General features: G+C 40.1%; 3 protein-coding genes across 6 annotated transcripts; 2 read left to right on the top strand and 1 right to left on the bottom strand.

Annotated features, from left to right (window-relative positions):
- The first annotated feature begins 862 nt into the window (after nt 1-862).
- Nucleotides 863-2,660, top strand: LOC125213879 (AAA-ATPase At3g28580-like). 3 transcript variants are annotated; one of them, XM_048114653.1, is made up of 2 exons: nt 863-2,359; nt 2,396-2,660. In XM_048114653.1, exons 1-2 carry the CDS (start codon nt 899-901, stop codon nt 2,537-2,539), a joined length of 1,605 nt encoding a protein of 534 aa, XP_047970610.1. In that variant the 5' UTR covers nt 863-898; the 3' UTR covers nt 2,540-2,660. The 3 variants fall into 3 exon arrangements, with proteins under 3 accessions (XP_047970610.1, XP_047970611.1, XP_047970609.1); XM_048114654.1 differs by having other exon boundaries at nt 863-2,371; nt 2,408-2,660; XM_048114652.1 differs by having other exon boundaries at nt 863-2,660.
- A 226-nt stretch (nt 2,661-2,886) lies between these two features.
- LOC125213878 (cleft lip and palate transmembrane protein 1 homolog) lies at nt 2,887-23,530 on the bottom strand. Of its 2 annotated transcripts, none has more exons than XM_048114650.1 (13): nt 23,120-23,524; nt 22,377-22,523; nt 22,172-22,286; nt 21,982-22,076; nt 21,726-21,829; nt 21,528-21,565; nt 20,912-21,147; nt 20,661-20,754; nt 20,388-20,578; nt 20,055-20,274; nt 19,703-19,870; nt 19,404-19,517; nt 2,887-3,083 (listed from the first exon to the last, which is right to left on the bottom strand). In XM_048114650.1, the coding sequence occupies exons 1-13, from the start codon at nt 23,318-23,320 to the stop codon at nt 3,043-3,045; spliced, it is 1,764 nt and encodes a 587-aa protein (XP_047970607.1). In that variant the 5' UTR covers nt 23,321-23,524; the 3' UTR covers nt 2,887-3,042. The 2 variants fall into 2 exon arrangements, 1 of the variants encoding a protein (XP_047970607.1); XR_007175032.1 differs by lacking the exons at nt 19,404-19,517; nt 19,703-19,870 and adding exons at nt 3,246-3,519; nt 3,734-3,787 and having other exon boundaries at nt 2,962-3,164; nt 20,102-20,274; nt 23,120-23,530.
- Nucleotides 17,252-19,127, top strand: LOC125213880 (AAA-ATPase ASD, mitochondrial-like). The gene is made up of 2 exons (XM_048114655.1): nt 17,252-18,733; nt 18,803-19,127. Exons 1-2 carry the CDS (start codon nt 17,267-17,269, stop codon nt 18,923-18,925), a joined length of 1,590 nt encoding a protein of 529 aa, XP_047970612.1. The 5' UTR covers nt 17,252-17,266; the 3' UTR covers nt 18,926-19,127.
- Nucleotides 23,531-24,324: the final 794 nt, after the last annotated feature.

Below are 24,324 nucleotides of genomic sequence, written 5' to 3'. Positions count from 1 at the left end.
AGTCTACTTTTTTTTCTATAATAATTATTGCCAACTAATCAAAATATTGTTTACTATGAGTCTGTGTCTTGTAATAAAATCCTAGTAGTATTAATTATTAAACTTAAACCAGCACACGCCATGCCTATCAATTTAAAACTAATATTATGCCAACCATTCACCTAATAAAGGATCAATTTTATCATGCTCCATATACAACATACAAACATAGAATGGAAATCAAAGTCTTAGTCATGGAGTATCAGTTTCATTTTATATACTACCTTCGTCCCTCAAAATTTGCTACACTTTGACCCGACACGAGTTTTAAGAAATGTAATGGAAAGTGAGTTGAAAAGGTTGGTGGGATGTGAGTCCTACTTTTAATGTATAATTTTTACAATAAAATATGAGTAAGAATGAGTTAGTGGAATATGGGGTCTACTATCAAAAATGGTAAAAGTAAAGTGTATCAAATTTTCAGGGACGGACCGAAATGGTAAACTGTGTCAAATTTTCAGGAAATTCAGACATCACATAAATCACATAAATTTAGTAAATTGACAGAATTAAATTCCACCGCTGGAAAGATATAAACCCAAAGGACAAGTTCCCATTACAATCATCGTTTCATACTAGAGAGACTTTACAATCTATTGAGACTTGATTGATCTCCATTTGAAAGAAGCGTCGTCGTTTCTTCGCCCTCGGTCAGAAGTTGAATTAAATAAATACACAAAACAAAACAATAAAACATTAGGTAGGCCAATTCACGAAGGATACCTTTTGGACTATCTCATCTTCGTCGTCATCATTCAATCTTTCCAAATCACACACGACTCCTTCACTCGCCTATATATATAGTGTCACTTGATACCCAAACTAGCTACCCATTTCATAGCATTCTAATCAATTGACCATGACAGTAACTCCCATGGCCGAATGGCTAACCCAACTAAGCTCCGTAGTCGGGGGCCTAGTCGTCGCCTACACCATGTTCCAAAACTACTTCCCCCGCGAGATCACACGCCCCCTCAAATACTACTTCAAAAAGCTCATCAACTTCTTCTACCCTTACATCCACATCACCTTCCCCGAGTTTGAAGGCGACGGCTTCCAACGCAGCCTCGCCTACGCCGCCATCAAGCGCTACCTCAACGCCCACTCCTCCTCCCAGGCCAAGCACCTCCAGGCCAGCGTGGCCCGCGACACCGAGGCCGTGGTCCTCACCATGGCCTCCAACTCCAGCGAGGAGGTCCACGACGACTTCCGCGGCGTCAAGCTGTGGTGGGCCTCCCGCGAGACCCCCCCTGCCACCCAGACCATCTCCTGGGGCCCGCGTGAGGCCGACAAGCGCTTCTTCTCCCTCACCTTCCATCGCAAGCACCGCCAGCTCATCTGCGATGTGTACATCAAGCACGTGCTGGATCAAGGCAAGGCGATCACGGTCAAGGAGAGGCGGAGGAAGCTCTTCACGAACAGCAAAGGGAGCGACGGCGGCGGGTACTACCACGGCCGGAGGAGGCTCTGGAGCGAGGTGGTGTTCGACCACCCTGCGACGTTCCAGACGCTGGCGATGGATCCGGTTAAGAAGGAGGAGATCATCGATGATTTGATCAATTTTTCGGAGTCGAAAGACTACTACAGGTCGGTTGGGAAGGCGTGGAAGAGGGGTTACCTTCTCTACGGCCCGCCTGGAACCGGGAAATCCACCATGATCGCGGCGATGGCGAATTTGTTGGAATACGACGTGTATGATCTCGAGCTGACCGCGGTGAAGGACAACACGGAGCTGAGGAAGCTTCTGATTGACACGTCGGGGAAGTCGATTATTGTGATCGAGGACATTGATTGCTCGTTGGAGCTGACGGGGCAGAGGGAGAAGAAGGAGAAGGAGGAGGAGAAGAAGGAGGGGGAAGAGAAGGATGCGGTGAAGGAGAAGATGAAGAAGATGATGGAGGAGAAGAAGACGAGCGAGGTGACGCTGTCGGGGCTGCTGAACTTCATCGACGGGCTGTGGTCGGCGTGTGGGGGAGAGAGGATCATTGTGTTCACGACGAACTACGTGGAGAAGCTGGATCCGGCGCTGATTCGGAGGGGGAGGATGGATCAGCATATTGAGCTGTCATACTGCGGGTACGAGGCGTTTAAGGTTTTGGCGAAGAATTATTTGCAGTTTGAGGAGCATGAGTTGTTTGGGAGGATAAGAAGGCTGCTGGAGGAGACTAAGATGACGCCGGCGGATGTGGCGGAGAATTTGATGCCGAAATTGAGGGGGGAGGATAAGGAGAGGTGTTTGATGAGATTGGTGAAAGCGATTGAAGAGGCTAAGGTCAAAGCTGAGGAGGAAGAGAAGCTCAAGGCTGAAGAAGAAGAAAAGAAGAAGAAAAAGGCTGCTGAAGAAGCCGGGGAAGAAAAGAAGAAAAAGGCTGCTGCAGAAGACGAGGAAGAAAAGAAGAAGAAAGCTGCTGAAGAAGAAAATGGAGTTAAAGAAAATGGCGACGCAGGCAGCACAAATGGGGTAGTCAAAGAAAATGGAGTTAAAGAAAATGGTGCATAGATTTCTTATGCAACAAAAACAAAATAAGCTATGCACTAGTACTAGTTTATATTTTTAATGTTGAAAGATCAGCTTTCGTTTTAGTTGAATTGATTTTATCAAAGATTATCGCTTCTCATTAGTCGCTAATCATTTATCCTAAGAGCATTCACAATAGCATTCCTTAACTAAAGAATGTCATACATTATTCATAGCCCCTCGCCATTTTTATCCATTCCTTAACTAAAGAATTATCAATAATGTTGCAATTGCAAAACCAGCCAAAATAACTGGCCAGATTGTTTCATAAGCCAATCAAGTCACAATCTATATGTGGTGAATACTGAATCCTTGTCTTCCTTCTTCTATTGAAAAAAAAAACAATCCAATCACATGTCAAAAAAACACCTACATATTGCAGCAAACATTGAACAATAAGCATATAAATATGAGCAGCAAAAACAATCCCATAACTAATCTGTTACTGAGTTACATAGTATCAATTTGTTTTGGTCACAACTAGGTCAATTAGTTTTCTTGTCCTCTTCCGTTTGCTGTGTTGAATCTGTGAAACCAAATTCATTCACACGCTTCTTGTCAACCGGGTACTTCCATCTTTGATAAAGATATATAAAAAATATAACATCTGCACAACCAAAAGTGGCCAAAGTATAAGAATCTACAAAGACTACACAACTGAAGCATAAATGTGCCTTCAAATTCAAACCTCTGTAGATGCAGGTTTAATGATCACTGTTTTTCTTTAAGATTAAATGAGTTCCCTGGTTCAGATTTTCTATTCACGTAATTGAAATTTTCTACCAATAACTCCCCATCACGGAAGACTGAAAACCGATGTAGTATTGGCATCTTAATCACGAAAGCAAAGAGATCATCAATAATTGTGTTAAAAAACTTGTATGTCATCTGCCTCCAAGGTAGATGGGCGACAGACTTTAGCTTATAGTTGATAAAGAGTTGCGGGCACATCATGATAAAACCTGCAGCAGAGAAAATAGAATGTGATTATGTACATATATCGTGTGTAACCCTGAACAGATAATCAAATTCAACAAATTTTCTTCAATAATTTTGGTACCATTCCAGAAAGAGAGGTATGAAGAATTTTTTAGAGAAACAAGAGATTTCTAAACTGTTAGTTGGTACACACACAAGGATGAAAGAACAATAAAAAAACATGACCTAAATGCTTACCGAACATGTAGAGTGTAGACACAGCTTGTAAGGGATGAAAGGATCCAAGAATACCAGCTCTTGTGGCGTTCATACTTTATGTTAGAAGTGAAAGCAAAAGTGATCCAGCCACCGTGTGTAATGTCAAGTTATCTAGCCTTGATGTTCAACGTGTGAGTGTAGCATGTGGTACACGAATGAAACCAATTATCAACCTCACACGAGCTGAAGTTGTGAATGAGCCAAAAGTGACAGCTAAGGTGGAGGACCACCGTTGTAATTGGGGAGACGTGTTGATCAAAGAATTGAAGAAGAAAGATGATTAGCAGAGTTAGTTTTGATTAAGGTTGTAAACATGTTTTAATCTTGTACTGAGTAGATTAGAGTAAGATTCAAGATAGTTTGAATGTGGAATATATGTATGTGTTCTTGGAACTTTGTGTTATGCAATGAAAGGCAACAACTTCACTCTCAATACATTTTTAGCATATTTTTGTTCATCTTTCTTCTTCATGGATTCCACAGCATGTTTTCATGGTACCAGAGCAGGATCCTACCCTATAGCCTAGTGTCTTAGTTTCTTTCCAAAAATGGCAGAAGCCAACGAATCCATACCACTGGCAACATTGCCACCAATATTTTCTCAATTTCCTTCTATTTCAGTAAAGTTGAGTGATGGAAATTTTTTCATGTGTCAACAACAAGTAGATGTTGCAGTTTATGGCTATGGCCTTGAAGGATTTATTACAGGAGAGACTGATCCTTCTCCATAGTTCATTCCAGACCAAGATGGAGAGTCAATGGTGTCAAATCCAGCCTTCATAACTTGATAGAGGCAAGATAGGAGAGTAGCTGGATGGCTCCTATCCTCATTGTCAGAAAAAGCTCTAACCTTGGTGGTCGGGTTTAGATCTGCAAGAGATATATGGAGTGCATTGGAGACCAACTTTGCAAGCCGCTTCACAGCCAAAGTGATGCAATACCGGCAACAGATGCAGACTTTGAAGAAGGATGGAATGTCTATGACTGAGTATTTGGGTAAGATGAGAACTTACTGAATCTCTGAAGCTGAGCAAGTTCTGCACATCCTGGGAGGACTTGGCTAAGATTATGATCCTACAGTCTGTGCAGTGACATCCAGATCAGATCCATGGAGTATTGGAGATGTTAGTGCTTTCTTACTAAGCATTGAGTACAGAATGGAATCGACCAGAGCTCAATCCATCAGCTCAGATTGATCTCAACCTTCACTGAACCTGGTCCAACAACACTCTGGACAGAAGAGGGAGCAACACAATTTCAACAAGAAGTTTGAATCAGGAAGTGGTAGAGGATTTGGAGGCAGAAATCAAAGAGGAGGCCGAGGTGGAAGAGGCTATGGCAGAGGAAGTAACAAAATTGTCTGTCAGCTATGAAAAGCCTGGCCATTCTGTAGCAAAATGTTGGCATAGGTTTGAATAGAACTACACACCACCTCAACCTCAGTTAAGAGGAAATGCTCCTCAACAGCATAATCAAGGATTCTTCAATTCTTCAGCTCACCTGCTTCAATCAGTGCCAAGATCTCCATCAGGCTCTTTTTCTGTTGGAGCTCCATCAGAGTTCAGTTATGGCTCGAGTGCTTCTTCAAGCTGGTATCCAGATTCAGGAGCAACACATCATGTGTCTAATGATCTCAGCAACCTCAACATAAGCATTGAATACACTGGAGGTTTAATCTCTTGCTTGGTAATGTGGCTGTTGTTAATATTGAAAATGTTGGAGAAAGTGTTTTTAAATCTCACTCAGCTAGCTTTCCCAGAAAACTTCACCTTAAAAATCTCTTGCATGTACTTAACATCACTAATAACCTTCTTAGTGTCTCTGAGTTTGCTCAAGATAATTTAGTCTTTTTTGAATTTTACCCAAACTTTTGTTTTGTTAAGGATCTGAGCACCAAGGACATTGTGCTCAAAGGAACCCTTGAGATAGGCTTATATCACTTCCTAGTAGATCATACCCCAATCAAGCGAGGCACTATCTCCATCTCATCTTCCAGTCCAGAGAGTCCAACTGTTCATACCCTGAGCTTGGCCAACTCAAAATCCAGCAGTAGTTCCAGTCAATCTAGGACATCCTACTCTAGATGTAGTTAGACTTGCTCTTATAATATTCCTTATCATGCAATGAAAGTTTCCTCACTTTGTTATCCTTGTTGTACGTCTATGGCTTATAAACTGTCATATCCTCAATCTTTTTCTCAGCATAATTCACCTCTTGAGCTTGTTCATAGTGGCCTTTGGGGCCCATCTCCTATTAAATCTAGAAATGGATACTCATATTATGTCTCATTTGTTGATCACTTTTCTAGATTTACTTGGATTTTTCTTCTAAAAAATAAAATGATGTCACTGGCATTTTTAAGCAGTTCAAAGCCATGAGTGAAAACCTTTTGGGGTCAAAAATTAAAATTCTACATCTGACTCGGGAGGTGAGTTTCAAGGTTTAGTTCCTTTCCTAAAAGTGAGTAGGATTGTTCATAGAGTTTCCTGCCCTTATACCCCACTGCTAAACGGCCTAGCAGATGGAAAACATAGGCACATAGTAGAAACTGGTTTGGCTTTGTTAGCTCAATCCTTTCTTCCTCAAAAATTCTGGGATGATGTCAGTGCACTTGATAAATCTCATGCCATCTAAGGTCATCAACAACACTTCTCCACATGAAAAACTTTTTCTTAAAAAGCATGACTATTCAGTCTTGAAAGTCTTTGGATGCCTATGCTTTCCTTATTCTAGACCTTATAACAAACATAAACTCCAATTTAGGTCTGTTAGAGGGACTTTTATAGGATATAGCCTCTCTCACAAAGGGTATAAAGTTCTTTTGCTTGATGAAAAAGTGATTGTTACTAGAGATATTGTTTTTTATGAATCTGTTTTTCCCTATCAAGCTACTTCCCCTTAGAGCATCCGCAATGAAGGCTAGCAGGTCGGCTAGCCGATTCGCGGGCGCTAGCCGGTCCGCTAGCCGACCATTGCAACCGGCGAGCGGCAAATCGACGAGCCAATCGGCTAGCCCACGCCGATTCGCGGGCGCTAGCCGATCCGCTGGCCGCCATTGCAGGCCCCCGATCGGCTAGTGTAATTTTTTTTTAATTTCTGAAACTCTATATATACGCGATCTGCACGTCATTTTCATTCGCACAACTTGTTTTAACGCGCTTCTCTCTCTTAATTTATGTACAAGAGCAATATCGCAAAATGAAGAACAACAACGACTCTTCTCCAGTGACGAGCGGGTCGCAAACTCCAACGGTACCCGTGGGAGGTGGTGGGGTCCGATGGGCGGGTACTACAGTATGTACCCTTGGCCGCAGATGATGCTGGGAATGACGGGGGTTAGTAGTATACCGGGTGTTTAGGGGATGCCGGGGTGGCAGCTGGGGATGCAGGTGATGCTGGGGTGGTGATGTGAATCAAATAATGCTTGTTCTACTCCATGATTTCTCCTATTTTGTACATTAAAATCATCTATCAATTAATCATTAAAGCTTGATTATTATATATTAGTTGATAGATGTACATGTGGAGTGAGGTCTGATTTAAACTGTTTGTTGCCTATCAATATGGCGTCCAAATTCTTTTATCTTACCACCATTATCTTCGTCTTTGAAATAGCTTCGCGGGGATATATTGTACGCCTTAATCGGAGCTCGGATGAAGAAGTTATGGCCATTTGACGAAGGTTGCCCGAAGTAGTCAAAACCGACAAAAATGCCCGGGTCTGGCGTTTTCGGCATCAAAATTGCCCGGCTCCAGTAGAAACGCCCGTGTTGGCATAAAAAATGCCCGGGTTTGCACCATTTTGCCCGGGTCGAGCGTTTTTCTCGAAAACTGCCGAATTTTAGGTTTCAAATTGGTTTCTTGGGCGGTTTTGGAGGGGATTGAGACATATTCAGACACGAGAAAAGGGAGAGGAAAAGAGAGAAAGAGAGGAGGAGGAAGAAAATGAAGAAATTCCGGCCAACATTCCGACGATCCGTCTCCAAATTCCAATTCCACTCACCGAGAGCATTTTTCCTGTGGTTTTTGTTGCAAATTCTACCATGTGTTTAGGCTAAACTCTGTATGTTGCTCCAAGTTGTAATCTAGGCTTTGTATGGATGTTTCTACTGTTAGAGTTTGTATACTTGAAATCACCTTTCGAGTGATTGAATATTGTTAAAACTCTTATTTTATTTTTCAAAGGAATAAACAAATTATTTTTGTCATAATGTTGTTATGTTTTACATTAATGGATATTTATTACATATTTAAATGTATAAGTAACTTAAAAAAGTCTAAGTCTTTGTTTTAGTAGACCGATTGTGGGCGTCGTTCACTTTAAGGTAACACGGTCAGTTTTGAACAAAGAAAAAGAAGAATTTCACAACCCGAGATAGGCTTAGACTACCTATCGTGAAAGGTTGCAATGTCAGTCCGATTATTTCTAAGCCTTACTGAAATAAGATGATGTTGGTGTGGTATAGCACTGGATGGATATAACAGCGAGACAGTCTTTATGCTATCTACTGAAAGACGAGGTCTTGTAAATTATTATTTCTTAATCAATGTACATTAGCATTGAGCATACGGTATTGATTATGCACTACTTTGACTTACCAAATGGTGCGGGTTTTTCGCAACCCAATAAGCCTGGTATATTGGGTAGTGGTGATTAATATCTAGCGGTGCTAGGATTGCTATTATGTTGAATCGTGCGCGAGGTGAGTCTCATTTGATAACATCCTCAAGAGAAGCTTGAAATAAGGTTTTATTATTCGGAACCTAGCTAGTTGGAGTTTATTACTCTATGAATAATAAATAAGATTTTCTTGCTGAGTCCTCTCTTGGAATAAATAAGATATTAATTAATTAAGTCCATAGCAGACAATAATTAATTAATGGATGTTTCTATCTTAAGCGCGGGAAATAAATATCAAGCAATGGAAACCCGGAGTACTTATAATTTCGGATTTGGATGGGGAGTGCAATATTACTTCTGTAGTGGCTGCTCGTAATATTCCAATTATAAGTTTATATTAAATTGGGTTTAATTTAATTAGTAAAAAGCTAATTGGAGGAGCTCATATCCAAAGCCTTCCATAGATCCCTGTCTGGGCCCAATATGTGACTTAATATAAATAGGAGAATAAAGGAGACAGAAAACACAGTTGTTTTTACTCAAAATTTTCGTCCCTCAAGAGGATGATTTTTCTCTCCTTCGGGGGATAGGTTTTCCGTCTTCTTTATTTTTAAGTCCTAGTATATTGGTGAGATCAGCCCACCCTGATATCAGTTTACAGTCCGGGAACCAGACACAAGATCTGTGGTTTTGTACTAAAGATCTTCACGTGGAGAAGGCGCTAGCTATCTTCGATTCTTTGGAGAATCTTCAAGGTATAATGGCTAAACCGTAGAAAAACATGTTTTAGGTTTCAATTAATTTAAAGCATGTTTTATTTGAGCTATGAGCATGATACATGTGATATTTACGCAAATAGAATTTGTCTAAATAATCTGCTAAATAGATCAGAATTATTATGTAATTGATTTATGTGAGCGCTTCCGCTGCCAGTTCCTTCAATTGGTATCAGAGCCAGTCTTTGGCTCTGATTATTTGGATTTAAATTTCGCGAAATTCATGTATGCATGCGTTTTTGTTTTCGAAGCATGTTCTTGTTTTTAGTTGTTATATTTTTATGCATGATGAACTCAAGAACTATCGAAACAAAGAACTCAAATATTTAGAACGCACGAGACGTGCGATTCGTCGGCGCTTGCGCCGAGACGAATCGCGCGACATGCGATCCAATTAGGGTTGTCGAGCGAGTGGGAGCTTCAGAGGTGATCAACCGGCGACGCGCAGACGAGGGTGGACTCCTGCACGCCGTCGGCGAGACCGCCGGATCCGGAGAGGCCTCGTACATCGCACCAATTGAGTGGGAGCAAGGAGCGATCATGCGGCGACGTGAAAACGAGCAAGGGCTCGTCCACACCGCCGGCAAGACCGCGGTCCCTGCACCCCCCGGACTCGACGACGAATGACACTGGTGGTGGTCGCCGGAAACTACTGCTCGTCCGAGAGCAGCAGCGGTTCCACTGCCAAGAAACCCTAACCCTAACCGAACCCTAACCCTAGTCGAACCTTGGCCGATCGTCGCTGAACCGAGAGCTGCGACGCCGCTTGCGGCGGCTGCTGGTTCCGGCGAAGACGAACGGCAGCAGATGAAGTTCGCCGGAGCAGCGTGACAAAAGCCGCGCGCTAGATGACGTCAACGGAGGGAGCGTGATGATGCAGCTTGCACCGTCGCGATACATGGCGTATTCACGCCGGAAAAAATAGGGCGGCAGCGTTTTCCGGCGAGGGCTGGACGGCCAACCGCCGTTCCGACGAGACCTTCGTTGGAAATCTCATCGTCGTTGATCGTGCGAACCTCGATCAAGAGATAACGACAAAATATTTTTTTAATGATTATTTGATTTCATAATTAAAAGATATCATTAAAATATTATTATTTAATGGAAATAAAATATTTTGGGAAGATTTCCCTAGTATTTTAGGAATATTTAGATTATTGACCATATCTATGGATATTTTTTTATTCCTAGATGATATGGACAATAATAATTTAATAGTTTCCTAATTATATTATATATCTAGAATCCTTATAATGATAGATATGTAGGATTTTCATTAAATAATAAAATATATTATTCTCTTCCCAATCTTAATAAGGAATTAATTTAAAGTTTATTTATTCATGTTAGTCAAAGATATAAATAATTAATTATTTTAGATAAATCTTATAGAAGACATGAATATGGATTAATCTTTAGTAATTAATATATTATCCTTTAATGAGATGTTTAAAAGATTATAAAATGTTTAATTATCCAGTCAATTAAATACCAACAGAATTTAATTAAGCCTTTAATATGCACTAAGGCTAAGGATAATTAATAAAAAACCATAATTCAAATATCTAAGCGATAATTACGAACTAAGTTTGTATATGGTCTCCCATCGATTGGTCCACAACTTATGAAGCTAATTTCTGAATCTTATCGCCACCCATGCTGTGGGGACAATAATCCTAAGAAATAGCGAGTTCATATAGGTGAACTTCTCAAATCTAAATAGTATGGACTAGAAAGTAGTTTCCAATATTATCGCCACCCATGCTGTGGGGACAATAATCCTAAAGAAATTACAAGTTTCAGAAGTTCAAACAGAATTTACGAGATAGCTTGGTCTTGTTATCAACGCATAGCATTGTTATGGGAGTGTGTTGTAGAAACGAGATTCTGTAATGCTAAATCTGATGGTCGTGCTTCGGCAACATTTGGCGGCCATGCCGTGCTGGGTCTCTGGACTATTCGTCGGTGTTGTGACCAGTAAAAATGTTAAAATTTTTATGTGTATTGACCTCTACTTGAGGGTACAAAATTTTAATTTTATAGTTGTGAGAATTTGAAAAGTTTTATGGTTAATCTCCTCAATTTCATCACATAAGTTTATGACAAATAGTAAATATTATGTTTTGCAGTGCAAACTAAATCGTCAACATGTCACTCAATCCTCTTTCTGCAATTCTTAAAGAAAACAAACTCGAGGGCCAAAATTACATAGATTGGAAACAAAATTTGGACATCGTTCTCACGGCTGATGAGTACAAGTTCGTGCTCACTACTCCACGGCCCCCAGTGTCGGCGGCTAACGCCGCGCAGGCAGTGCGAGATGCGCATAGACGGTGGCATAAGGCGAATGAGATGGCTAAGTGTTATATGTTGGCCTCCATGTCAACAGTGCTTAGACATCAGCATGCCGCCATGGCAACTGCCGCCGATATTATGCAAAATCTCACAAATCTCTTTGGTACTCAGAATCGAACGACTAAGTCTCAAGCCTTTCGGAGTATCATGTGCAAGACTATGAAGGAAGGCTCGTCTGTGCGGGACCACGTCCTCGAGATGATGAGCCACCTCAATCAAATTGAGGTATTGGGAGGCGTCATTGATGCCGAGTCCCAAGTTACTATCATCCTTCAGAGTCTACCCCCTAACTTTCAGCAGTTCAAGCTCAACTTTGAGATGAACAAGAGAAATTACACCTTGGCTGAGTTGTTGACGGAACTTCAGTCGGCAGATGATCTCATGAACCAAGCTAAGGCTGCAATGGTTAGTTCGTCACATTGTACCTCTGGCCCTAGGCTTGGCGCAGGAAAGAAGAAAGTGACGAACCAGGTCGCACCTAAGGAAGCTAAGGGAAAGAAAAAGAGGAGGTCGGGAAAGAAGCAAACAGGAAAGTGTTTCAAGTGTGGAGAGAAGGGGCATTGGAAGCCAGACTGCCCTAAAAAGGGTAAGGCTACAGGTATGCACCAAGCTCTAGTTGTCGAGTCATGTTTGGCTTCGACTGATCATATTTGTTTTGATCCTGACTTATTGCAGGTGACAAGACGGCTATATGATGGAGAGATCGAAGTCTTGCAGGGCGACGCTACTAAAGTGGCGGCCGTTGCAGTGGGAGACGTTTATTTGCACTTTAGTAGTGATAGATTTTTGGTTATGAAGAATGTTTTGTTGATACATTCTTTTAGAAGAAATTTAATTTCAGTTTCTAAATTAGTTTTTGATGGATATTCGATTTCTTTTAATGACAGTTGTGTTATTAAGAAAGATGGTTCTTATATCTGTCGTGGTATCATGGAAAACAATCTGTACACGATCATATCTACACAATTTAATAATCGGAAATTAGAATTCAATAATGCATCGAAAATTTCAAAGAAAAGAAAGGAACCTTCAAGTTCAATGAACGAAACGTACTTATGGTACTTTTGACTTGGTCATGCCAACCAAAGAAGGATTCAAACTCTCGTGGATCAAGACCTTCTTAAAGGACTAGATACTGAATCATTTTCCACGTGTGAATCCTGCTTGGAAGGCAAGATGACTAAGAGACCTTTTAGGGTGAAAGGAAATAGGGCCAAGGAAGTACTAGAACTCGTTCATACTGATGTGTGTGGACCAATGTCAACCGAGGCAAGAGGCGGCTTTCGCTATTTCATCACCTTTATTGATGATTACTCGAAATTTGGATATGTTTATTTGATGCGCTTTAAGTCTGAAGCTTTTGACAAGTTCAAGGAGTTTAAGGCTTATGCTGAGACGCATCATGGAAAACGTATCGAAAGCCTGCGATTTGATCGCGGAGGCGAATATCTCAGTGCTGAGTTTTTGGACTACTTATCGATAGAGGGAATTGAATCCCAACTGACTGCGCCGGGCACACCCCAGCAGAATGGCGTAGCTGAAAGAAGGAACATGACCTTGTTAAACATGGTCCGATAGATGATGAGTTATGCACGACTGCCTATTTCATTTTGGGTACATGCCTTGCTTTCCGCGAGCCATATTTTAGACAATTTACCGTCAAAATCTGTTCCTGCCACTCCATATGAGTTGTGGAATGGGCGCAAGCCCAATCTAGAGCATCTCAAGATATGGGGGTTTCTAGCTCATGTTTTGGAAAAGGATCCAACTAAGCTAGACTCAAGGACAGAGGTATGTTTGTTTATAGGATACCCCAAAGGATCGAAAACTTATGAATTCTATAGTCTCCGAGACAAGAAAGTCATTGTGAGTACTCATGCGACATTCTTAGAGGAAGAATTTGTTATGAATCATAAACCCAGCAGTGAGGTGGCTCTTGAAGAGCTCACTTCAGTCACAAATTCCATTAACCAAGAACAAGTACCTATTGTACAACCAATTCCCGAACCTTCAACTTCTACACCTAATGTTGTAGTGTCGCACCGCAGTGGGAGGGTCTCTCATGAGTCCGAAAGGTACATTGGTTTGGGAGAATCTATGGATCACTCCTCGGACAGCAATGTACTAGATCTCTGGAACTTTGCAGAGGCGCAGACGGATGTCGATCATTGCCAATGGGTAAGTGCAATGGATTCGGAACTACAATCTATGATAGACAAAGACGTCTACGATTTATCCGTCCTACCCGAAGGCTGTACTGCCATTGGGAGCAAGTGGATATACAAACGTAAACGTGGACCCGATAGATGAGTTAAAGTCTTTAAAGCAAGACTAGTGGCTAAGGGGTACACCCAAAAGGAAGGTGTCGATTACGACGAGACCTTCTCCCCAGTGGTCATGCTCAAATCGATCCGGATTCTATTGTCTATAGCAGCTTACATGGATTGGGATGTGTGGCAGATGGACGTTAAGATTGCGTTCTTGAACGGTAGCCTTGAGGAGACCATCTACATGGAACAACCCGAAGGTTATGCCGTCAAGGGCAAAGAGCACATGGTTTGGAAGCTTGCAATTGGAAGCACAGGGCCAAGAGCACATAAGAGATCACAGTCAGGGTATGTGTTTACCATGTCTGGATCTGCAGTCAGCTGGAAATCGAGTCTTCAACATGTTGTGGCATTGTCAACAACTGAGGCTGAATACTTGGCACTTGCAGCTGCGGTCAAGGAAAGTTTTTGGTTGAAAGGATTGGCAGTTGAAATGGGGATTATCCATAAATGTGTTGCTATTGGTTGTGAGAGATTATCCAGAAATGTGTTGCTATTGGCTATGACAGTAGCAGCGCAATAGCTCTTGCAGAACACCAAGTTTTTCATGAGCGGAGGAAGCATATTGATGTGCGCCTACACTTCATCAGAGAAAAGATTGAGGAAGGCGAGGTTGAGGTGTTCAAAGTTAGCACTGAAGTTAATCCAGCCGACATGCTAACAAAAGCTTTGCCAAGAGAGAAGGTGGAATTGTGCAGGAGCTTGATTCTTTTGCAGACATGTGATGAGGCTGTTTGAGCAAGGTGGAGATTTGTGAAGATGTTTGTTCAAGATCAGTCTCAACACTTAGCCAAATTTGAGGAATTGTAAAAGGGAGGATTTAAAGTCTTGTTTAGATTTGGGCAGTTGGTTTCTTTAGTTGATAGATTGATTGTAAACCGTTAGATCAACTAATGAGTTGACTGTGTTTTTTCATTGCTTTTGGCCGAGATATTGTGTTTTTTCATTGCTTTTGGCCGAGATATTAGAGCTTTTGTCGATTAACATTTTGTATTACTCATTCAAGCTCAATAAATTAAAGAAATTCTCTCAATTTCAATCTTCTCTGTGTTCGTGATTCAGGGGTTTGATTGTTAACAAGTATAGTACACAATATGATAATTGATGTGATAATTTGAAATTTTTAAGTATACAAATCTTATTGAACGACACAAAAAAATGGTCTCATTTTGAACGACATGCATTTTAATAAAAAATTGGTAAAGATGGAAAATGAGAAAAAAGAATGGGGTAAAATAAGATAAATAGGAGAGAAAGTGGACAAAGTATGAGAGATAAATTTTTAATTTTAAAAAATGAGACTATTTTTTGTGGACATTCTAAAATGACAAAATTTCGTGGACGAAAAGAGTACTATCTTTTAGTGTTGAAATTGAAAAAAAATTATCAATAAGAAAAATAAATACAGTAGCACATAAAAAGAATAGAAAAGAACAAGATATGTGTTTCATTCCAATATACTCCCCTCGTTTTATAAAATAGCAACTATTCTATTTTGGACCGTTCCTTAAAAATAGAAACTTTAAATTCTTTCTATTTTAGATATGGACCCCATAATCCAATAACTCTATTTTCACTACCTTTTCTCCTCCTCTCTCTTATTTTACTCATTTTTCTTTTCATATTTCTTACTTTATCAATCATTCTCACTTACTTTATCAATTTTGCATTAAAATCTCTATCATTTCAAATATTTCAATTTTTTTAATACAGAGGAAGTATTGCATTTTGATTACAATACACTCTGCTGAGTATTTTCTCATCCAGATTATAGAGGGACTAGTCTTATATCAATTTTAGGGACTACCAATTAACCAAACAACTAGATACTGCCTCTGGGCCGAGACTACATAGATATATATACTCCACCTTCTCATAATATGAGGGCATTTTTATTGTGAGCACGACAGTTGAGAAATGTAAAGAATGATAGGTTGTAAAAATTAGTGAAATATGAAATCCATTTTTTTATATTAAGTTTAATAAAATGTGAGTGAAGTGAGTTAGTGAAATTTGAAACCTACTTACTATTTATGGTAAAAATAAAGTGTGACTCTTATCGTGGGATGGACCAAAATGGCAAGTATGACTCTTATTGTGAAATGGAGAGAGTAGAATGTATGGTATATGTGGAATTCATTTAGAAATAAAATGAGATATTTATTGGGAATCGTTGAAATAAAAAAACTGAGATATTTAATGAGAACCGGAGAAATTATATTACTTGACAAAATATAATAAATTAACCTTAGCCTATTTTAATATACCATGCATAGTTGCATACCATATGTAGTGACATAATTTTTTATGCTCATTGGTCTATATTTCGTCTATATGGAAATCATGCTTGCTGGCTGCTGCATTCGCGTCATTAATTTAAATAATAGTGCAAATTAAATAGTACTAAGACTTTACGATGAAAATCTAACCATTCATATCGCAATCAACTTTTTATTCTAAAATAATTACTAGTAGTTGCCAACTAATCAAAAAATTGTTTACTGTTACTTTGTGACTTGTAATCAAAACATAGTAATATTAAACTTAATATTATGCCAACCATTCACCTAATAAAGGATCAATTTTATCTGATATTCAGAGGATGGAATTCAAAGTCTTAGTCAATAAGTACCTCGGTTAACATGGAGTATCAATTTCATTTTATGTACTAATTCAGACATCACATAAAATTAGAAAAGTGACAAAATTAAATTCCACCACCGAAAAGATAAACCACCCAAAGGACATGTTCCCATTACAATCATTTTCAATTCTAATCAAACTAAGAAACAGATAAACAGAAAACACATTTCATAAAGAAATATATATCTTCTAAAGAATAAATCTCTCAAAAGGAAATACACTTCAAAGAAACAAATCATATTTAAGAGATATTTTAAGCTCCATAATTAATAATCTCCCACTTGGAGACTAACAACTCCTAAACAACTATATCCTCGTGATCCCCCACTTAGCATCGCCTAAGCTTCTCTTCAAGTTTCAAGACCAACTGAAGTTATGCATAGCTTCAACATTAGTTTGATATTGTCTTCTTTGGGTTAAGCCTACACGGATTTATTTTTGAGTCATTTCAAAATAGCCACAAACTAATTGAGATTAAATAGGAATTATATCCAACTTCCAACTTCTAACTTCCATTACTCATATGACGTGGAATGGGTTTGCACCTAAGATAAGTATAATTATTTATTGATCTCCATTTGAAAGAAGCGTCATCGTTTCTCCGCCCTCGGGTCGGTAGTTCAATTAAATAAATACACCAAACAAAAACATTAGGTAAGCACATTGGCCCTCGAAGGATACCTTTAGAACTATCTCATACACCAAATCACACACGACTCCTTCACTCGCCTATATAGTTACACTGGTTCACAAATTAGCTACACATTTCACAACATTCCCAAAATCGACCATGGCAGCAACTCCCAAGGCCGAATGGCTAACCCAACTAGGCTCCGTAATCGGCGGCCCAGTCTTCGCGTACACCATGTTCCGATACTACTTCCCCCGCGAGATCACACGCCCCCTCAAATACTACTTCAAAAAACTCATCAACTTCTTCTACCCATACATCCGCATCACCTTCCCTGAGTTCCAGCCCGACGGCTTCCAGCGCAGCCTCGCCTACGCCGCCATCAAGCGCTACCTCAACGCCCACTCCACCTCCCAGGCCAAGCACCTCCAAGCCACCGTGGCCCGCGACACCGAGGCCGTGGTCCTCACCATGGCCTCCAACTCCAGCGAGCTCGTCACCGACGACTTCCGCGGCATCAAGCTCTGGTGGGCCTCCCGCGAGACCCCCCCTTCCTCCCAGACCATCTCCTTGGGGCCGCGTGAGGCTGACAAGCGCTTTTTCTCCCTCACCTTCCATCGTAAACACCGCCAGCTCATCTGCAATGAATATATCAAGCACGTGCTTGACCAGGGCAAGGCGATCACGGTCAAGGAGAGGCGGAGGAAGCTCTTCACGAATAGCAAAGGAAGCGACGGCGGCGGATACTCTTACGGCCGCAGGAGGCTCTGGAGCGAGGTGGTGTTCGACCACCCTGCGACGTTCCAGACGCTAGCAATGGATCCTGTTAAGAAGAAGGAAATAATCGATGATTTGATCAATTTTTCGGAGTCGAAAGACTACTACAAGTCGGTTGGGAAGGCGTGGAAGAGGGGCTACCTCCTGTACGGCCCGCCTGGCACCGGGAAATCCACCATGATCGCGGCCATGGCGAATTTGTTGGAATACGACGTGTATGATCTCGAGCTGACCGCGGTGAAGGACAACACGGAGCTGAGGAAGCTTCTGATCGACACGTCAGGGAAGTCGATTATTGTGATCGAGGACATTGATTGTTCGTTAGAGCTGACGGGGCAGAGGGAGAGGAAGGAGAAGGAAGAGGAGAAGAAGAAGAAGGAGGAAGAGAAGGATCCGGTGAAGGAGAAGATGAAGAAGATGGAGGAGAAGAAGACGAGCGATGTGACGCTGTCGGGGCTGCTTAACTTCATCGACGGGCTGTGGTCGGCGTGTGGGGGGGAGAGGATCATCGTGTTCACGACGAACTACGTGGAGAAGCTGGATCCAGCGCTGATTCGGAGGGGGAGGATGGATCAGCATATTGAGCTGTCATACTGCGGGTACGAGGCGTTTAAGGTTTTGGCGAAGAATTATTTGCAGTTTGAGGAGCATGAGTTGTTTGGGAGGATAAGGCAGCTGCTGGAGGAGACGAAGATGACGCCGGCAGATGTGGCGGAGAATTTGATGCCGAAATTGAGGGGTGAGGATAAGGAGAGGTGTTTGATGAGATTGATGAAAGCGATTGAAGAGGCTAAGGTCAAAGCTGAGGAGGAAGAGAAACTCAAGGCTGAAGAAGAAGAAAAGAAGAAGGCTGCCGAAGAAGAAGAAAAGAAGAAAAAGGCTGCTAAAGAAGAAGAGGAGAAGAAAAAGAAAAAGAAGAAAAAGGCTGCTGAAGAAGACAAGGGGGAAAAGAAGAAGAAAGAAAATGGCGATGCAGAGGAGGCCAACGGCAGCACAGATGGGGTGGTCAAAGAAAATGGAGTTGCAGAGAATTGTGCGTAGATTTCTTATGCAACAAAAACAAAATTTATCTCAGGAGAAAGGAATTGGTCATATACCACTGTAAAAAAGGTTAAATCCTGAAAACCACTTTGCAAACTTGATCAAAATAATAGCTGCAGAAGAATTGTAAATTAGTACTAGTACTCATAAATTATACAATCATGTTGCAATTGCAAACCCAGCCAAAATTCCTGATTTTCAAAACCACTGGCCAGATTATTCCATAAGCCAATCAAGTCACAATCTATATGTGGTGTATACTGAATCCTTGTCTTCTTCTATTGAAAAAAAAAACAATCCAATCACATGTCAAAAAAACACCTACATATTGCAGCAAACATTGAACAATAAGCATATAAATATGAGCAGCAAAAACAATCCCATAACTAATCTGTTATTGAGTTACACTGTATCAATCTGTTTTGATCACGACTAGGTCAATTAGTTTTCTTGTCCTCTTCCGTTTGCTGTGTTGAATCTGTAGTTTCCGCCAAGGCTTGCTCATCCTCCCCACCAAAACCAAATTCATTCACACGTTTCTTGTCGACCGGGTACTTCCATCTTTGATAAAGATATATCAAAAATATAACATCTGCACAACCAAAAGTTGCCAAAGTATAAGAAACTGCAAAGACTACACAACTGAAGCATATATGTGCCTTCAAAATCAAACCTCTGAAGATGCAGGTTTAATTATCACTGTTTTTTTAATATTAAATGAGTTCCCTGGTTCAGATTTTCTATTCACATAATTGAAATTTTTTACCAATAACTCACCATCACGGAAGACTGAAAGTCGATGTAGTATTGGCATCTTAATCACGAAAGCAAAGAGATCATCAATAATTGTGTTCAAAAACTTGTATGTCATCTGCCTCCACGGTAGATGGGCAACAGACTTTAGCTTATAATTGATGAAGAGTTGAGGGCACATCATGATAAAACCTGCAGCAGAGAGAATAGAATATGATTATGTAAATTCGACAAATTTTCTTCAATAATTTCGGCACCATTCCAGAAAAAAGAGGTATGAAGAATTTTTTAAAGAAACAAGAGATTTCTAAACTGTTTGTTGGTATACACACCAGGATGAAAGAAAAACAAAAAAAAACATGACCAAAATGCTTACCGAACATGTAGACACAGCTTGTAAGGGATGAAAGGATCCAAGAATACCAGCTCTTGTGGCGTTCATACTTTAGAGAGTAAATAGAGAAACAGACGGCAAGGAAGAGCAAGACATATGTCAAGTACTTCATAGCAAGATCATCATATTCCTTTGTCTTGTTTGTAGCATATGAGTCACGGTCACGGAATCTAAGCATTGGTATTGTACCAGTTCTGTCGACCTGAGTGTAAGAGAAACAAACGTGAAAGTTTCAGCACACCTTAGTGTTTAAGAGCATGAGCTATCTAAACTTGGACACTGATGACATTCAGCAAACACTATTTACTGAATTACCTCAATATGCATAGCTTTCCCTATTTTCCAAAACTCAATGCAGCATCCAATACCAGAACTTGCAAGTATCATCCATGAAGTTTCATTGTCAAGCAAGTAGAGGAAGACAATTAGCTGACAAAAGAAATTCACAACAACAGATTTTGCAGATAAACCTTCCATCGACTTGTTTTTATTCCAGAACTGGATATCTGTAGACATAATTAACGCGCTTCAGCAGTTGATACAAATGCATGCTCATCATAAGATTACAAAATGAGAAAATATTATTACCATTTTTAAAAGCCAAGAAGTCAAATATTGAGTGAAGAGCTGAAACAACCATGGTAACTGCTAAAAGGATAGGGTTTCCTTCAAGAAAAACTCTCTGTTGAAACAGTAAATGATTAGGCACGCAGTTTGAATGTTAATACAATGATACGGTCATACAGAGCAATAGAGTCTATAATACTGAATGCATAAATTGTCCTTAATCGATCCCAATCCTTATACATGAATAAACATGATATGACTAACAATCATACCTTAAGTTCATCAGCTTCCCCTTCGAGCATGCTTCCATAACTCCTATGAACCTGGAATGATTGGTCAATCTGTAGGAAGAGTTGCCATTTCGTCATGCTAATGGGAGCAACCTCGAGATTTAGTGGCAATTCAGTCACGGTCTCGTTTAGTTGTATTAACTTATCCCGAAGTAACCAAAACTCATTGAAGAAGACAGTTGGGTAGTAATTTCCTGTAGTAGGCTCAATGTTCATGTCTAGTTATTCGAGTCAGGGAATAGATACTATGAAACTATCATGGTGTGAACGCAAAGACTATCATGGTGTGAACGCAAAGGAAGAACCAACTGTCCAATTACAGAAAGTATAACAATTAAAAGCACTTCCTTAGAATATCACTGAGTAACAAAAATCAGATGTTTCATGATGAAAGTGCAGTTCCAACTGAAAAAATAATCACAAAAGTAAGGCAAACAATATTCAAGCTAAACTTCGTTAATCAGTCATGATTTTGTTAGTATGAGTGCTATGAAAGAAAGATATGTCAGTGAAAGATATATGTACGAAGTATACTTGGCATACATCATTTTGCAACAGAAATTTTAAAAAAGCAAAGATGAAGTTAACTCAAGGATACAAGGAGCAATATTTGGAGGAACTGCATTCTCTGGATATCTGCCACAAAATGGTAAATCATGTAGAATAAGCAAATCATGTAGTAATCATGAAATAGCAGCTCAATAAAAATTTATTCATATAAGCCTAAAAGTAATAATCAATAAGTCATGAAAAGCATACAAATAAACAGTTAATGAAAATGCTTAGATGATTATACCTTGTGAAATCATCAACCAGATTTATGGTAATATTTGGTTTCCAGTATGACTTCCATTCTGCTGGTTCATCCTCTTTCTCATCTTCTGGAACATCTTTGGCTACCTGAAGCACAAATAGTTCCATAAACTTCTTGATACAATTCCAAACATTCGATAATTGCATCAAAGTTGGCATAAAAAAACTACAAGGAGGAACACGCATAAACAATTTAGAAGTATCATCAACAAATGACAAAGTGAAAACATAACAGATACCTCAGAGATCTTTCCTTCGTCACCAGAGTCTTCTGAATTCCCTAACAAACTCTTCCTCCTGTCAGACTTTGACTTGGGCAAATATACAACAATGGCTGTACACATGTAAACAAAAGCTTATTAGATCTCGGGCACCCTCAATGCTGTGCCAAACAGTGTGCAAGAAAAAAAAATGTCTGCAGAATCCCACCATGGGTCCGCCCAAAAGCTGCCAATGGCTGGTACTCAGGGTCCTGCGGATCTGGCGGATAGCCAGACTTCGCAAAGTAAACGTGGGCATATAGACTCCCATTGGATTTTAAAGCCTGATAACAGTAAAATAGTTTATAATGAATCAGAAGTGAAACCCAAGAAACCGGCCAAGTAGTTAGAAATCAGGAATTTTGAAATAGCACCTCAGTAGGTTGATACTTCAATGACAGAGTTCTGGTACTATCTGGAGTCCAAGCTGCATAAGGTATATTTGTCTCCTGCCAGACAAGGGCGGCCTCACTTCCAAAGTCACTAAATTTCTCATGCTCAGATACGTACAACCACATGTCCTGGAAACAAAAAATGTGAATCTAGTAAGTGCCAAAAGTTCGATTGTTGCATCAAATTAGACTTTCCATTTAATAGAACAGTGCTGTTAGAATACAAAACAATGTTATCGTATCATGTCATGTAGCTCCTCCATCCACTACTCACTGGCCCAATAGGGAGGATAAGCAAACCAACGACGGTGATAATCAAGCTTCTACAGATCATGGCACTGTTTTATTGTACATATTTCATTACTGAACATAGTAGTTAGCAAAGCACCTGGAGTTATTAAATTTGCTTCTGTGAATTCAAACATACACTAGTGCGCATAAAGTAGGAACCAAAAAATCATCAATTGATGATTTATTCATCGATCCACAAATAGATCATATGTCTAGGGAATAAAGCAAGTGAGAACCACAGTCAATAATCAACCATATAGCAAAGCCATAAACCACCCACTGACTTTCGTCAAATTAATAATTTCAGAAATAAGCGAAGAAAAATCGACACGCACATTAAATAAGGAAGCTAATTATCATTGCGCACATTCATTGCTTCAGATAAAGTTCCAATCGAAACAATCAAAAAATAGAAGCTAATAGAAATTACGAACCAACAGTTCCCCTTTGTGGAACAGATTAGAGATCTGAGTTGAGGATTGAGTGGGCGATCGCTTTGGTCCAAAGAATTTAGAGGCGAAGTACCAGAAAACAGCTATCCTAATTACTCCGGTCAGCATCTGCCCGATTCCGGCTTGTTGCTGAGGCTGCTGCCGCCTCGCTCCGCCGCCCTCTTGTACTGCCGGCGGCTCCATAGGGCTTATTCGTTGTTTGAAGGAGAAAAAAATAGCCCCTGAGAAGAGCTCGTGGTTCGACTGCAAGGTAACGCCAAACTCATACAAGTATCGCCGCCGGAGATAAGAGTTCAAATCGAAAAAATAAATTCGATCTGTATCTCAATTCTAAAGATGGACACCAGATATTTTCTCTCTCTCTCTTCCTTTTGATGATCGGTGATGCCGATGTTTTTTCACCTTAAACCCTCAAATTTCACCAATTAGCTTAACACCCCCGCCTTAATTAATCTTCTCTATTTTTATTACTGTATCCATCCCACGCTAAGAATCGCATTTTATCATTTCCGTTTGTTCCACTATAAGAGTCATATTTCAATTTTACAATAAATTTTAAGCAGATCATTCATTCAACTAACTCACTTCACTCATATTCAATTATAAAATTAATATAAAAAGTTGGACCTCATATACCACTAATTTTTCCTACTCATTATTTTTTATAGTATTTCTTAAAACTCGTGCTCACACCAAATATGACTCATATTGTGGAATGAATGGAGTAATATTTATTGTTTCTTTTCAACTTAATTGGCGCTAAGAGCATTAGCAATGGATAGGTCCTTCCAAATGGACCTTCTTTTTTTATTATTTCCACTTCAGCATTTTACCAACTTATTATAAGAGCATCCGCACCGCGTCTCGATGCGGGCTCGATCTCGTCTCGGAGAGACGAGACCGCATCGAGAAAGTGATGCAAGTCTCCATCTCGTCCCGGTCTCGTCACGCGTCTCGTTCCGGAGGGAGAGCTGGCGGGCGCCGGCGCTAGGCGTGACGCCCACTCGCCGGTCCGCGAGTGGGCGTCGTCAAGCTGATGTCATAAATAATTTTTTTTAAAAAAAAATTGATTTTCAAAAAAAATAAATAAATAAATAAAACATTAATATTACAGTTGTAACGATAAAAAAAAAATTCTATTTTTATTCTATAAATACTCCTCTTTCATTCTCCATTCTACACACAAA

This window comes from Salvia hispanica, chromosome 3, assembly GCF_023119035.1.
Source record: "Salvia hispanica cultivar TCC Black 2014 chromosome 3, UniMelb_Shisp_WGS_1.0, whole genome shotgun sequence".
NCBI lineage: Eukaryota > Viridiplantae > Streptophyta > Magnoliopsida > Lamiales > Lamiaceae > Salvia > Salvia hispanica.
This window is presented reverse-complemented; position numbering and strand designations above follow the sequence as displayed.